Source organism: Urocitellus parryii, chromosome 9 (assembly GCF_045843805.1).
Source record: "Urocitellus parryii isolate mUroPar1 chromosome 9, mUroPar1.hap1, whole genome shotgun sequence".
Lineage (NCBI taxonomy): Eukaryota > Metazoa > Chordata > Mammalia > Rodentia > Sciuridae > Urocitellus > Urocitellus parryii.
The window spans coordinates 38712135-38726272 of NC_135539.1; the positions used below are offsets into that span (position 1 = coordinate 38712135).

The 14138-nt window shown below is 45.9% G+C and overlaps 1 protein-coding gene across 1 annotated transcript in view; it reads left to right on the forward strand.

Moving 5' to 3' along the window:
- The first annotated feature begins 10556 nt into the window (after positions 1 to 10556).
- The window catches only part of Prkar1b (protein kinase cAMP-dependent type I regulatory subunit beta), a 121863-nt gene continuing 118281 nt past the window's right edge, over positions 10557 to 14138 (forward strand). Inside the window, exons 1-2 of the mRNA XM_026405676.2 lie at positions 10557 to 10596; positions 11773 to 11973. Coding sequence (XP_026261461.1) covers positions 11797 to 11973 — 177 coding nt within the window. The 5' untranslated portion in view covers positions 10557 to 10596; positions 11773 to 11796. The remainder of the gene's footprint in view (positions 10597 to 11772; positions 11974 to 14138) is intronic.

Sequence of the window (14138 nt, forward strand, 5' to 3'; positions counted from 1 at the left end):
GGAAACCTTCACACTGAGGAAATTAGAGAAGACAGTTCTACTTGTAGATTAAAAAGTGAAGTCGTGAAAATGGAGAAAAATAAATACACAGCAAAGAATAACAAAAATAACAAGAACAATAAAATTAACAAACCTCTGTCCAGATTATCAAGAGAAAAAAAATGAGCACAAATTAAACCTAAGGAGTTTAAAGGGTGGTCACTGTAGCCCCTAAATATTTTTAAAAGATGATAAAAAAATAATATAAACCAATCTATGCCCCCAAAAGTATATGAAATAGGGAAATCATAGGAAAACACAATTTACTAAAACACAAAAAGAAATAGAAAATGGAGGTGTTCAGCACTGTTGAAGAGATCAAGTTTATAGTTGAAAACCTTCTCACAGTGAAGGCCACAGGCTTAGATGATTGCTGACAAATCCTTCAGGCATGATTTTAATAAGGAAATAACTCTGATCTTAACATCTTTCCAAAAATAGAAACAAGAATATTTCCCAACTCATTTCATGAGGCCAGTTTCACAACCTTGATCCCAAAGGGTGACAAGGACATTATATAAAAGGAATATTATAGGGCTGGAGTTGTGGCTCAGTGGCAGAGCACTTGCCTTGCACATGTGAGGCACTGGGTTCAATCCTCAACACCATATAAAAATAAAGATATTGTATAGATAAAAAAAATTTTAAAAAGATGAAACTTTCTATCTTAAAGGATTACTATATAAGTCAAATTTTATTGAGCACAGATGCAAAGATTCTAAACAAAATATTAAACATAGAATAGAATTTTAAAAGATAATAAAGTCAAATTTATTCCAGGAATGCAAATTAACTTACCTTAAATTAATGTAATTTACTCCATTTAAAAATGGAAAGAATAGGCCAAGTGAGGCACTGTGGCTGGCACATGCATGTATTTCAAGCTACTGGGGGCTGAGGGTGGAGGATTGCAAGTTTGAGGTCAGCCTCACAGCAACTTAACAAGACTGTATGAAATAAAAAGGACTAGGGATGTAGCTCAGTGGTTGAGCACTCCTGGTTTCAATCTGCAGTACAAAAAAAAAAAAAAAAAAAGCATTTGGTAAAACGTGACCCTCATTTGATTAAGTAGTTATAGTATTGTAGTTATACATAATGGGTTCATTTTGACCTAATCACACATGCATGGAATATAATTTGCTTCACTTTGGTCCCTGGTGCTTTCTCTTTCCCTCTCCTCTTCCTTCCACCTGCTCCTGCTTCTCTTCCTCTACACTACTGATCTTTCTCCTCTTAATTATTTTTTATTTATTGTTTTTTTAAATAGCTCTTTATAGAAATAGGTGGAATTCCCTATGCTATAGATATATGTACATAGTATAATTTGGTCAAGTTCATTTCACATTTCCTCCCTTTTCCTGTCTTTCCTCCCTCCCTATCAGTCCCCTTCCTCTACTCCACTGATTCCCCCCTCCATTTTCATGTGATCTGCCCCAGATTATTCCTCTTATTTTGCTGTAGCTTCCACAGAGAAGAGAAAACATTTGATCCTTGACTTTCTGAATTTGTCTTGTTTCACTTAGCGGGGTGTTCTCCACTTTTATCCATTTACTGGCAAATGCCATAATTTCATTCTTCTTTATGGCTGATTATATATTCTCCATTGTGTGTGTACGACGTTTTCTTTATCCATTCTTCAGCTGATGGGCACCTGGTCTGGTTCCATAACTGAGATATTGTGAATTGCATTCCTATAAACATTGATGTGATTGTGGCTGAATCACCATAGCATGCTGATTTTAGGTTTTTTTTTTTTTAATAAATACCAAGAAATGGGCTAGCTGGGTCACATGTTGATTCCATTCCTAGTCTTGAGGAACCTCTGTATTGCTCTCCAAAGCATTTGTATCCATTGACAACCTATGTGTGTACCTTTTCTCACACATCCTCACCAGCATTTATTAGTTTGTATTCTTTTCTAAAATATATTTTTTAGTTGTAGATGGACAAAATATGTTTATTTATTTTTATGTGGTGCTGAGGAGCAAACCCAGTGCCTCACACGTGCAAGTTGTGTGCTCTACCACTGAGCCACAACCCCAGCCCCTTTTTGGTATTCTTGATGGCTGCCATTCTAACTGGAGTGAGATGAAATCTCAAAGTAGTTCTGATTTGCATTTCCCTGATTGCTAGGGATGTCTAACATTTTTTTTCTTGTATTTGTTGACCATTTCTTCTTTTGAGAAATGTCTATTTAATTCTTTTGCTCATTTATCAATTGGGTTACTTGGTTGGTTGGTTTTTGTTTGTTTGTTTGTTTGGTGTTGTTTTTTGAGTATATTCTGGATATCAATACCCTGTGAGAGAAGTATCTGGCAAAGGTTTTCTCCCATTCCGTAGGCTCTCTCTTCACACTCTTTGTTTCCTTTGCTGTGCAGAAAGAAACTTTTTCTTTAATACTTTTTTTTAGTTGTAGATGGACACAGTATTTATTTTTATGTGGCACTGAGAATCGAACTCAGTGCCTCACATGTACAAAGCATGCACTCTACCCACTGAGCTATAACCGCAGCCCAGAAAGAAACTTTTTACTATTTGATGCTGTTCCTCTTATTGACTCTTGGTTTTATTTCTTGAGTTTTACTGGTCTGTTATGGACGTCAGCACCTGCACCAATATGTTGGAGTGTTGACCCTGTTTTCTTCTATCAGTTGAGAAGTTTCTGTTTTAATTCCTAGTTTTTGATCCACTTGGATTGGACTTTTGTGCAGGGTGGAAGATAGGTATCCAGTTTCATTCTTCTACATATAGATATCCAGTTCTGCCTGCACCATTTGTTAAAAAGGCTATCTTTTCTCCAACATCTGTTTTTGGCATCTTTGTTGAGTATCAGATGACTGTATCTGTGTTGAGTGTGTCTCTGTGTGACCCTTATTTATATAAAACTCTTAGTATATTAGGAATATAAAGGAACTTCTTTAAGTTAATTTTATAAAATCCCACAATAAATATATTAAATCAAAAGATCTTCTTGTCACTGTGTACACCTTCATGGGCTGGGCTGGGCTCATGGTGCCCAGCTGCTTCCAGCCCTCACTTTTAAGAGAACTGGCATCCACTTCAGACCCATCAGAATGGCTCATACAAAAAAACAAGGGCAGCTGGCGCAGTGGTGCATATCTCTAATCCCAGTGACTTGGGAGACTGGGGCATGAGCATCGAAAGTTCAAGACCAGCCTTGGCAACTTATCAAGGCCCTGTCTCAAAAAATAAAGAGGGCTGGGAATGCAACTCAGTGGTAGACACTGCTGGATGCAATCCCCAGTACCAGGAAGGAGAGCACCCATACACAACCAGGGGATAAGGGTGCAGAGAGGTCTCCCATGCTGCTGGTGGGAAGGTTGAATGCTGCAAGCACTGGGAGACAGGGTAGTGTGGCGCTCAGATAATGAAACAGAAGACCGGTCACCTCTCACCCAGAACTCCACTCCTGGGACTATGCAACTGGGAGTCAAGCCAAGAGCTGCAGGCCCATGTTTTCCGCAGCATCTTCACAGCAGTTAAGATGAAAGTCCCAACATCCATGTGCAGTGAAGGAAATATGGTCAATCCACACAGGGGACATCATGCAGCCCTAGTGGGGGGGGACATGATACAGCCTAGCAGGAGGATATTCTGATGCAGGCACCACCTGGTTAACTTTGAGGTCAAGTAAAATAAGCCAGGTGGAGGACCACCTCAGTGCACCCACTTACAACAGGTGGCTGGTGATGATGCAGAGTCCTAGGCTCAGATTTCTCCTGGGAATCCTTGTTGCTAAGTCTGTTCCAGCATGGCAGAAGTCAACCCACCAAGGAGGGACGTTGAGGGTGAGGAAGGAGAGAAGAAACAGCTTCCTCTCCTTTCCCAGGTGGCTCCTAGCAGTGGCCTTGCAGGAAAAGAGGAAATGTGTTTTAACTCTGAATCAAGTTTGGAGTTTTGATTATTTCATGGTAGTGGACACTTAAAATGACTGAGTTGACACAGGGTTTATATCTTTTTTTTTGGGGGGGGTACTGGGGATTGAACTCAGGGCACTTGACCATTGAGCTACATCCCCAGCCCTATTTTATTTAGAGACAGGGTCTCAATGACTTGTTTAGTGCCTCAATTTTGCTGAGGCTAGCTTTGAACTTGCGATCTTCCTGCCTCAGCCTCCTGAGGTGCTGGGATTACAGGCATGTGATACCGTGCTTGGCTGGATTTATATCTTAACATAACTATGGAATTTTAAATCATCTCCATTTGTACCAAAATGTTTAAATTCATATTTGTCTAACTCCCTTCAGAGAGTATATTCTAAAGAGCCACAAAAGGCAAGAAAAATGGGACTCCTAAGTCTCTTCCAAGAGTCTCATCTGCCCAAAGGTTTGGTTACACGTAATTTACAGTGAGCCACTTAAACCATATAATAAACCAAAGTTAGTAAATAACTCTTGGTTCATTCATTATTTCACTCAACAAATATTTATCTGGCACATGACATCTCCAGGCATTCTGTTAGGCACTGAAGAGAATGATGAGTCAAAGCAGATGTAGTTCCTCATCTTCATGGAGCCAAAGGTCCAGCTGGAAGATGGCCAGTGGGCTGATCAGATGATAATGCTCAGAGATGCAGCGGTCAGCCACTGGGCAGGTGCAGGATGCCCAAGGATGGAGTTCTGAGTGGAAACACTGGAAGTGGTACCTTGGAGTGGTAGGTCCTTAGCCAAGCAAAGAAGGCGAGTCCCCTTGTCCTAGTAGAGGCTGTGCCCTGCTGGGGAGCGAAGAAGCCAGCAGGAGGCAGACAAGTCATTTTGAGAAGATTGTGAGGAAAGGCATGAGGAGGCCTAGGACAGAGGAGCAAGGGAGACAAACCCAGAGGCTGGCTCCCCCCAAAGGACGGGAGGTGATGCTGGTCCAGACCCCCACATGGTGTGGGAGTTGTGGATGAGTTCAAGAGTTATTTCATGGATAACACTGGCAGAAGCTGGCAGCAGATTTGGAGTGGAGAGGCAGGGAGAGGTTGAGCAGGGCTTCCAGGTTGCTGGCTTGGATTCCTGGGCAGATGGAGGTATCCTCCACAGAGGCAGAGAACACTGGCAGTCAACCAGGTTTGCAGGGGAGAGCACATGTCTGCTTTGGGGCATGATAATCTTGAAATAGGTTCCAGTTATGCAACACTACTTAACAAATCACCCCAAAACGATGGGCTTCAAACAGTGACTCCTGTTAGTTTACAGATTCTGAGGATCAGGATGTTGACAGGGTGCAGCAGAGGAAGCTTGTCTTCTCCTCGTGGTGGAGGGGCCAGAGATGCCTGCACAATGCACACTCAGGTGGAGGCTGTGGACTGTCACTGTGGACAGCCTCAGTTCCTTGACATGTGGCTGCTCTGGGCTTTCTCACAGCATGTGCTGGGTCTAAAGGCAAATGTCCCAATGGGAGAAAAAAGCTTGCAAAAGCAGGGCCACCCTTTGGCTCCAGTGTCAGAAGGCATGCAGTATATCCTCACAGCCTATGTGCAAGGGGGTCTCCAGCTGCCTTTCTGCTTTGGGCACATGGAAGACAGTTCCACCCTCAGCTTAGCTGGGGGGTGGCGATGCAGCTGGGCCATTGTGCAGATGCACCCTTGGATTAGTGTCTGTCACTCCCCTCTCCAGGGGAGTCTGCCTGACACATACCGTTCCTCACCCCAGAGGCCACCTCTGTTATTGGTTGCTGCAGTATTTTTCCAGGGATGTTCTACACCTGAATAAACATATACGATGTGTGATTTCACCTCTGTAATAGTAGCAAAGTGCACAGTTTTATGCCATGCTTTACTTTCACTTAAGAATACACCTTGGAGGTTTGGGGTGGTGCCTCAGTGGTAGAGCGCTTGCCTAGCACATGCCAGGCCCTAGGTTCAATCCTTGGCACACATAAAAATAAATAAAATAACAAAATAAAGATTTTGTATTCAACTACAACTTAAAAAAAAAAAAAAGAATACACTTCAGAAGCTGGGTGCTGTGGTTCACTCAATCCAGGCCTGTAATCCTATTGGTTCTGGAGGCTGAGGCAGGAGGATCACAAGTTCAGCAACTTAGCAAGGTCCTAAGCAACTTAGCAAGTCACTGTCTCAAAATAAAAAAGAACTGGGGAGGGGCTGAGGCTGTAGCTCAGTGGCAGAGCACTTGTCTAGCATGTGTGAGGCACTGGGTTCGATTCTCAGCACCACTTTGTGTCCACCTATAACTAAAAAATATTTTAAAAACAAAAATGAAACAAAATAAAGGCATGCTGTCCATCTAAAACTAAAAAAAAAAAAAAAAAATCCTGTAATCCCAGCAACTCAGGAGGCTGAGGTAGGAGGATCTCAAGTTCAAAGCCAGCCTCAGCAACTGAGCAAGGCCTTAAGTAATTCAGTGAGACCCTGTCTCTAAATAAAAATACAACAAAGGGCTGGGGATGTGGCTCAGTGGTCAAGAGCCCCTGGGTTCAATCTCCAGTACCAAAAAACAAAACAAAACAAAACAACAACAAAAAACAGCAGGCTGGGGATTTGACTCAGTGTTTAGGCACTCATTGTTTCAACCCCTGATACAAATGATAAAAATAATACATCTTGGAGATGATTTAAAATCAATTGATGCAGGGCTGGGTTTGTGGCTCAGTGGTAAAGTGCTTGCCTAGCATGTGTGAGGCCCTGGATTCGATCCTCAGCACCACATATAAATAATAAAATAAAGGTATTGTGTCCAGCTACAACTAAAAAATAAATATTAAAAAATTAATTGATTCAGAGCTGTCATCCTTTTTAACAGCTGCATAATATTCTTGCCTTAGATCTCCATTCCTGTAATAAAACAGTGTGACATGTCAAACTGTTGAGTTACCTTCATGATCCTGTGGCTGATGGGAGCTGTGATTGCTGCCCAGCATTGTGAAAGAATATTGTACTGCACAACGTGGTAAAATGCAAAAAACAAAAAGCAAATAACAAAAAAAATCAAATTCAAAGTACAGTTTCTACTGAATTCATGTTACTTTCATATCATCAAGTTGAAAATTCATTAAATCAAATCATCATGAGTCAGGGACCAACTGTAATTATCGTCTCTTCACCACTATGAGTTGGGGGGTGACTATGATTGTCTAGTCTCAGCCTCTCCTCCCCTTAGTCCCTCATATTATCTACTTTGATTTGAGCATTCAGTGGCCTCTTCCCAGTAAAATTCTCAGCCCAATAAGTGTCAGCCATTGTAGTTTGCAGCATCTCTGTCCTTTTGCTCAGTGAGCTTACGTGCATTGAGCTCAGGGGTGGAACAGGGATCTGCACCCTGGACATCTGCCTACAGAGCCTGTCTCAAAGCACCAACTCTGCAACGTCTCCAGAACCCAAAAGAATCCATTTTCTTTTGCACCCAGGAAAATTTTTTTTTTCCCTTACCATGCAGAGTGAATAAAAAATAAGACAAACATCTTCCACGTCTACTTTCAGCATAGCGAGGGAGACAGGAATTAGCCCAGCAGCCTTTCATGTAATGTAGTAGCTCCTGTGAGGGAGCTTGGTGTGTCCCTTGGGGTTCCCTGCCTCACCTGGAGGTGCCAGGTGCCTTGGGGGAATTTCCTTGCAGAAGGAACAGCTGAACCTTGGGGAATAAGCAGGAGCTGGCACAGAGTTTGGGGATGGTTGTGAAGCCAGATTTACAGATAGGTAGTTAGTGGTCTAATATGGAGTAAGATAAAGAAAATGGAGACCATTATCGAGAATGGAGTCCAGGAAACCAGAGCAGCACTTGGGGAAATTGAAATGTTAATGTCCCCAAGGCCCCTGTTAATGTCCCCAAGGCCCCAATGCATCCTAAGAAACTGTTAATGAAACAGCTCCCAGCAAGCAGGGAGGTGCTAATCAAACCACCCCAGGCCCTTCCTGCCCAGATTACTCCTCCAGCCCACCTATCTGCCACCTTTTGGCCTTCCCACCTGCATTCTATCACTGAAAGATAGAGGGAAACAAAAGACACGAATGTGGGAAAACTAAACGAAGACCTTAGCTATAAAAAAGGGAAGATCTCGCCGGGAGAAGTCTTTTCTGCTGTCCTTTAATAAAACCTTCCACTTTCCACTCTACACTTGCCTCCGCCTGAAGGACTCCTCAGAGGTAAACATCAGTAACAGTTGGGCTTTGAGAACGTGGCTTTGAGGTAAGACTTTGCAGGGCTTGGTCACTATGAAGACATCTCATCACTTGATGAATCCTATAGTCAGGTCTAGGATTGAAGTAAGAGCCTACAGAGCTGGGAAATGTGATGATACTATGAAGCATATAGTGTAAGTACTCCCCTGTGTGTGTGTGTGTGTGGGGGGACATTCTTGGGTAAGCATAATTAAATTACTGGGACTTTTGAAGGGTCATGAAATCACCAGTTGCATGTTTTTAATAAAAGGATGTAGCTATTTGGAGTCCTTAAAAAAGTCAGAATTTGTCACTGTTCAGCAGGGTGGCAACCTACTGTGAATGATCCACATGGTTTGATGAGCCATGAAGATGTCCTGTGAGGGACATTCTTATTATCCTCAATTAAAGGCACTGGCCACCAGTCACCCAATTAGCTCCCCTACTTCATCTGGGCTCACCAAGCCCCCTCCCTTTGTATTGTCATGGGTTGTGTATGTGTGTGGATTGTGCACATCCGGTCTGGGGAAAGATCCACTTGGATGTTTTCACTTGCAACCAACAAAGTAAAAAGCCAACCAAATTTAGCAATAAAGGTTATCAATTCACAGGGAGCCCAGAGAAGAGTTTGGGGGATGGTTTTTAGGGTGATTCTGGTTTGAACTTCTGTCTCTGCTTGTGAGTATTGATTTCCTCCTTGGGGATCCATCAGTGAGTGGGACATTTTGAAACCATCTGGCCTTACTTCAGGCACAGCAGAGGGCAGCAAGAGCCTCAGGTTATGGGTTATGGAGAGGTCTGTAGGCTGGGGCACTGCTACAACAGAAGTCTGGCAAGGGAGTCTAGATAGGGCTTGGAGGGGGGTCATGGCACTGAAATAGGTACTTGAATTGCCTGGAAATGTCGCAAGTGAGAGACTGGAGGGAGCTGCCCTCATGGTGGTATGAGGAGATGGGCTCAGGAGAAGCCACAACCTAATGAGGTCAAGGGGCCAGGTTGTTAAAGGGCCAGGGGCAACATGATCCAAGGGGGCTCTGCTGGGACAAAGCAGCCCCACAGGACTAAGACTCATGTGGGGGTACCCCAAGATTGGAGGGCTGTCCTTTGAGGTCAGCCAGAGAGAGTCCTCCACATTCCCCTCCCAGGGAACAAAGCATGAGGAGGTGCCTGTAGGGGGCAGTCCTATAAGAGAAAAAACTAGTCCTAGAGCACCAAAGCCAGTCCACCATCATTGCCAGGTGAAACCTGCTCTTTCTCATTCTTTTTGCCAGGCTACTCTGGAGGAGCCAGAAGGAACTGGAGCAAGGGGGTGGGGGACTCCACTGCTAGTCCGCAGCAATTTGAGTTGGTTGTGGGATGCAAGTTTTGATTCAGGTGAGATGGGGACATGAATTCTGAGAAAGACCCATTCTTAACAGCCTTTGTCCATAGCAAGAGTGTCAGCCTGTGATGTGAACAGGGTGTGGGGGACACATTGGAGGGCAAGGGCTGGGGATGTGGAGCTTCCTGTTTGACCCCCTGCCTGTGGCCTGTTCAGTTTAACTTCACACTAGCAGAAAGAGGCTGGGCCAAGGCCAGTCCTGCTGGGGAGTATGAGCAAGGCTGGAGACTCTGCAGAGGGCCTGAGGCCGGGTGAATGGGGCAACAGGTGATATGAGACAACTCAGAGTTGCCAACTGAGTGTGGTGGACAGGTGAGTGAAAAACAGATGAGGTGGGGGGGGGGGCTGGGGATGTGGCTCAAGCGGTAGCAGCGCTCGCCTGGCATGCGTGCAGCCCAGGTTCGATCCTCAGCATCACATACAAACAAGATATTGTGTCCGCGACCTGAGCGCCACACCCTTCCTCCTGGTGTTTAGACCACTCAGGAAAGACACAAGTTTCTTCCCCAACCTGGCAGATGGGGCAAAACATGATGTTGGGCAATAGAAAATTAAGGTCAATTCTTTTTCTGCTCCCTGGGATTGTGGATTAGGAAGTCGCTGAGGCCGACCCCTCCCCCGCGGGGTAATAGCTGCTCACACAACAGGTGGGGGTGCCCGGGCCATCACCAGGATCCCCTGTGCTGCAGCCAACTGCAGGGTCTGAATACAGGGGAACAGGGGACGCGGACAGCAGTGGGGGCGGGCTTGGCCGTGTTGCCCGCGGTCCTGTGGGTCTGTGTGTCCAGGCTTGTGCATCCCTTGCCAGTCCCGGGAAGGGTCCCGGGATAGGGAGGGGGCGGGGCGGGGGCGGGAATGCCCAGCCCGCCAAGGGTAAGGGGGGATTGCGGGTCTGTGGGGAGACACGCACCCGCGATGTGCCAGGGTGCAGCCGGCCGCGCGCGGCGGGGGCGGGCGGAGGGCGGTGCCGCTGCAGTGCGGGGACCCGCTCTCCGCGTCCCCGCGCCCCGCGTCCCCGCGCAGCCGCCTCCAGCCTCAGGCGTCGCGCATCCAGGTACGCAGGCTGGGGTGGGGTCTGCGTCTGGACCTGGACTGTCCTGACCTGGGCCTTCGCCGGGGCTGGGAGGCCCACCGGGAAACGCGGGCATTTGGGGACCCACCGGCCGCGGTGCCCCCGAGGAGTGAGTGAGGCGCCGGAGGTGGAACTAGGCCCGCGCCCCGGCTCCGGCCTGGACGCCACATCACAGTCGGGGGGAGGGGTATCCCTGCTTTCTTCCTTTTTTGGGGTTCAGCGCACCGTATTACGGTCTGGGGATCCCCGCCTTCTCTTGGGCTCCGGGGCGCCCCATCATGGTGTGGGGGTGTCTCTCCTTGCGTCCTCTCTTGGGGCCCGAAGCATCCCATCATGGTCTGGGGGTTCTCCACTGCCTCCTGTCTTGGGGTGTGGGGTGCCCCATCACCGTCTGCGGGGGTATTGCTGCCAGCGCAGGTGGAATCTGGGGGGCCTTCCTGGTGGCTGGAAAACCCTGGGGGTTTGGCTGGTGGCCTCAGTCCGGAGGCTGGTGGGTGGACCTGGCTATTGTGACTTAACCCTGCGCAAGGCGCACACAAGCCCTTCTGGCGCCTTTGGCCAGAGGCTGCTATTGTTCTCTAGTCCCCTCAGTGTGGCCCCCAGCGGGGGGCTTCCGCTGCTACTTTTCCCTTTCTTTTCCAGGCTTCACCTTTTGATTCTCACTGACCTCCCCTCCCCCACTTCCTTTATCTCTTGGAGGACCCCTCCAACTGGGACCCCATGTGGTGACAACATTTACATTTCACACAGGTGTCCTTACAGCCGGGAGGGTGAATGAAAGTGAGACCATATTAACCCCAGGCTTGACACTGGGAGCACCAGGCACCCCACTTCTCCCACCTCAGATTTCTCAGAGAGGCAAAAGAGGGCTTTGGGTCACCCATAAGTTCTATTTGAATCTTTTCCATCCCCACAAAATCTGTTCAGAGGTAAGGTCTTTGTGACTGTTAATATATTAAACAATTCATCCAACCCCCCAAAATGAAAGATCTTTGACAAATGCAAAATAAATGACATTTTCTGTGTTACACTGTTTATTGGATTTGCCCGCCAACAATAAAATCTTATATACTGTGTGCATGTTTGTGAAGCACAGCAGTGCAGCCCGGGTCTCCTCCAGCTCCTCTAAGGTTCATGTGGTTTTTTTATTTTCCTCAGCGGGAAGAACAAGACGCTCTGACCATGGCCTCTCCATCCTCTTTCCACTTGGAGGAGGAGGACAGTCTGAAGGGGTGTGAGCTGTATGTTCAGAAACACAGCATCCAGCAGGTGCTCAAAGATTGCATCGTGCACCTCTGCATCTCCAAGCCTGACCGCCCCATGAAGTTCCTCCGGGAGCACTTCGAGAAACTAGAGAAGGTCAGTGACTTCCAACCTGGGAGTGTCCCTTTGCAGGTGTCCTGAGGTGGAGTAGTCATAAGCCCCTCCTTCCTCCTGAATGCCAGAAGGTCGTCCTGAGGATCTTTCTGCAAGATGGAAAGAGAAGCCCATTTGGTCTGATCCTAGCTTGTTTGGTCTCAGGTTCATCCTTGGGCGTTGTCTTCTTGGCCACAGAATTCCCCCCTTCTATTTTCAGGGGATTCAGGACTCCCTTGGAAGATGATCCATGTTTTTAGGTAGTTCATGGAGTTCCCTGGCTGTTTTCAGCTTGGGGGGATGGAGGTTGGGACCAGGTCTAGTTGTAGATGCCACTGGCATTTTGGATAAAAGAAAGTAGCTCCAATTACCCCCATGAAGCGGGTCAAGTGGGGTGAGGTTCCACATCAGCCTGTACCACTGAGACTTGACAGTCATGGATAGAAACATACTTCAGACAAGGGAGAAGCACATACCTGCTCAGCTCTTTTTAAATTTTTTTTCTTTTTTTTTGTGCCTCAAGGGAGTGAACTCAGAGCCTCATGCATGTTAGGCAAGTGCTCTACCACTGAGGCACATCCCCATCCTTTTTATTTTTTAAGATTGGGTCTCTTGCTAAGTTCCCCAGTCTAGCCTTGAACTTGGGGTCCTCCTGCCTCCTCCTTCAAAGTATCTGGGATTACAGATATCTGCCGACATACCTGACTTCAGCTCTTCGAAGAGACCCCTGTCTTCCATGAATGACACTCCTACCACTTAGTGGCCCGCTTGTGAACTCTTCCTGGGCAGGGGAGATTGGATATGAGACCCTATGGCTTTGTCCTATGGTTTCTTCTTCCAGTCCTCATCCCCCATTTCTTACCCCAGACTGGCTCTAGGTGTCATGTGAGATTTCCTCTCCTTGATATTTGTTGTTTTTTTTTTTTTTTTTTTTTTTTTTTTTTTTTTTTTTTTTAAAGAGAGAGAGAGAGAGAGAGAGAGAATGAATTTTTTTTAATATTTATTTTTTTAGTTTTCGGCGGACACAACATCTTTGTATGTGGTGCTGAGGATCGAACCCCGGGCCGCACGCATGCCAGGCGAACGCGCTACCGCTTGAGCCACATCCCCAGCCCCCTCTCCTTGATATTTGGATGCAATTTAACTGTCCCTTGTCCCATTTACTCATGGGGATCAAGTGCAAATGTGGGCAGCCCTGTTCATCCAAAGATCTGCTTTTAAACAGCAATGAGCTCTTAGGTCCTCATCCATGATATGATCACATTGCCCTAACTCAAAGGAATGAATTTGTTTATTCCCTTGAAGACAATCCATCCAGAATTTATGTATTTGGTGCTAGGGATCAAACCCAGGGCCTCCTACATGCTAGGCAAGTGCTGTACCATTGAGCTACCCCATCAAAAAATATTTATAAGCAATGCAGCCTATTAAAGAAAATTTGAGAAGTTCAGAAGTAGAAATAAAATCTTCTGCAGTTCCCCCGCTCCTTCCCCCTCAAGTTCTGTGCTTTTTAAAATCACAGTGTTTTCACTCCTGCATAGTCATGTTGCAAATGTGCTTTTATATTTTGCATTTCTCCATTTGTCATCTGCTCTTCACAGACCTCATTTTCAATGTCTGCGTGATGTTCTTTTGAGGAGATAAAGGTTTTTGACCTTGCCTTCATGATTGGTAATTGAATTGTTTCCAGTTTTTTTTTTAAGTACTAAAAGTTATGCCATATTGACATTTTCACCCATAGATTTTTCCCCCCTGTACATAGTGTTTGTTTAGGATGGCCTTCTAGGACAGGAATTCCTGGGTGAAGACAATCTTGCTGATTCTGTGAAAAGCTTTCCAACAGGGGCATCAGTTCACATTCCCACCATCAGAATAGGACTGAATTTATCCACACTCACCAACTTTGGCTGTTTTAATTTAAAAAGATATTTCTTGCTTACTTGCTTGATTTCATTCTTTCTTGTTTTCATTTTTTTTCTTTCTTTCTTCAGTTGATAGGTGAACACGATCATGTGGCCTTAGCTCATCTTTCTTTGGTTAGTCATGAAGTCATTGTTTTGTTGGGTTCCCAGGCACAAAACCAGAGAACTGGGGAGTGGGGAGGAGGTACTTCCATTTCTTGCACTTTGGAAGAAGGAGAACTGAGCAGGCGGCCCTCTTCCTTTCTC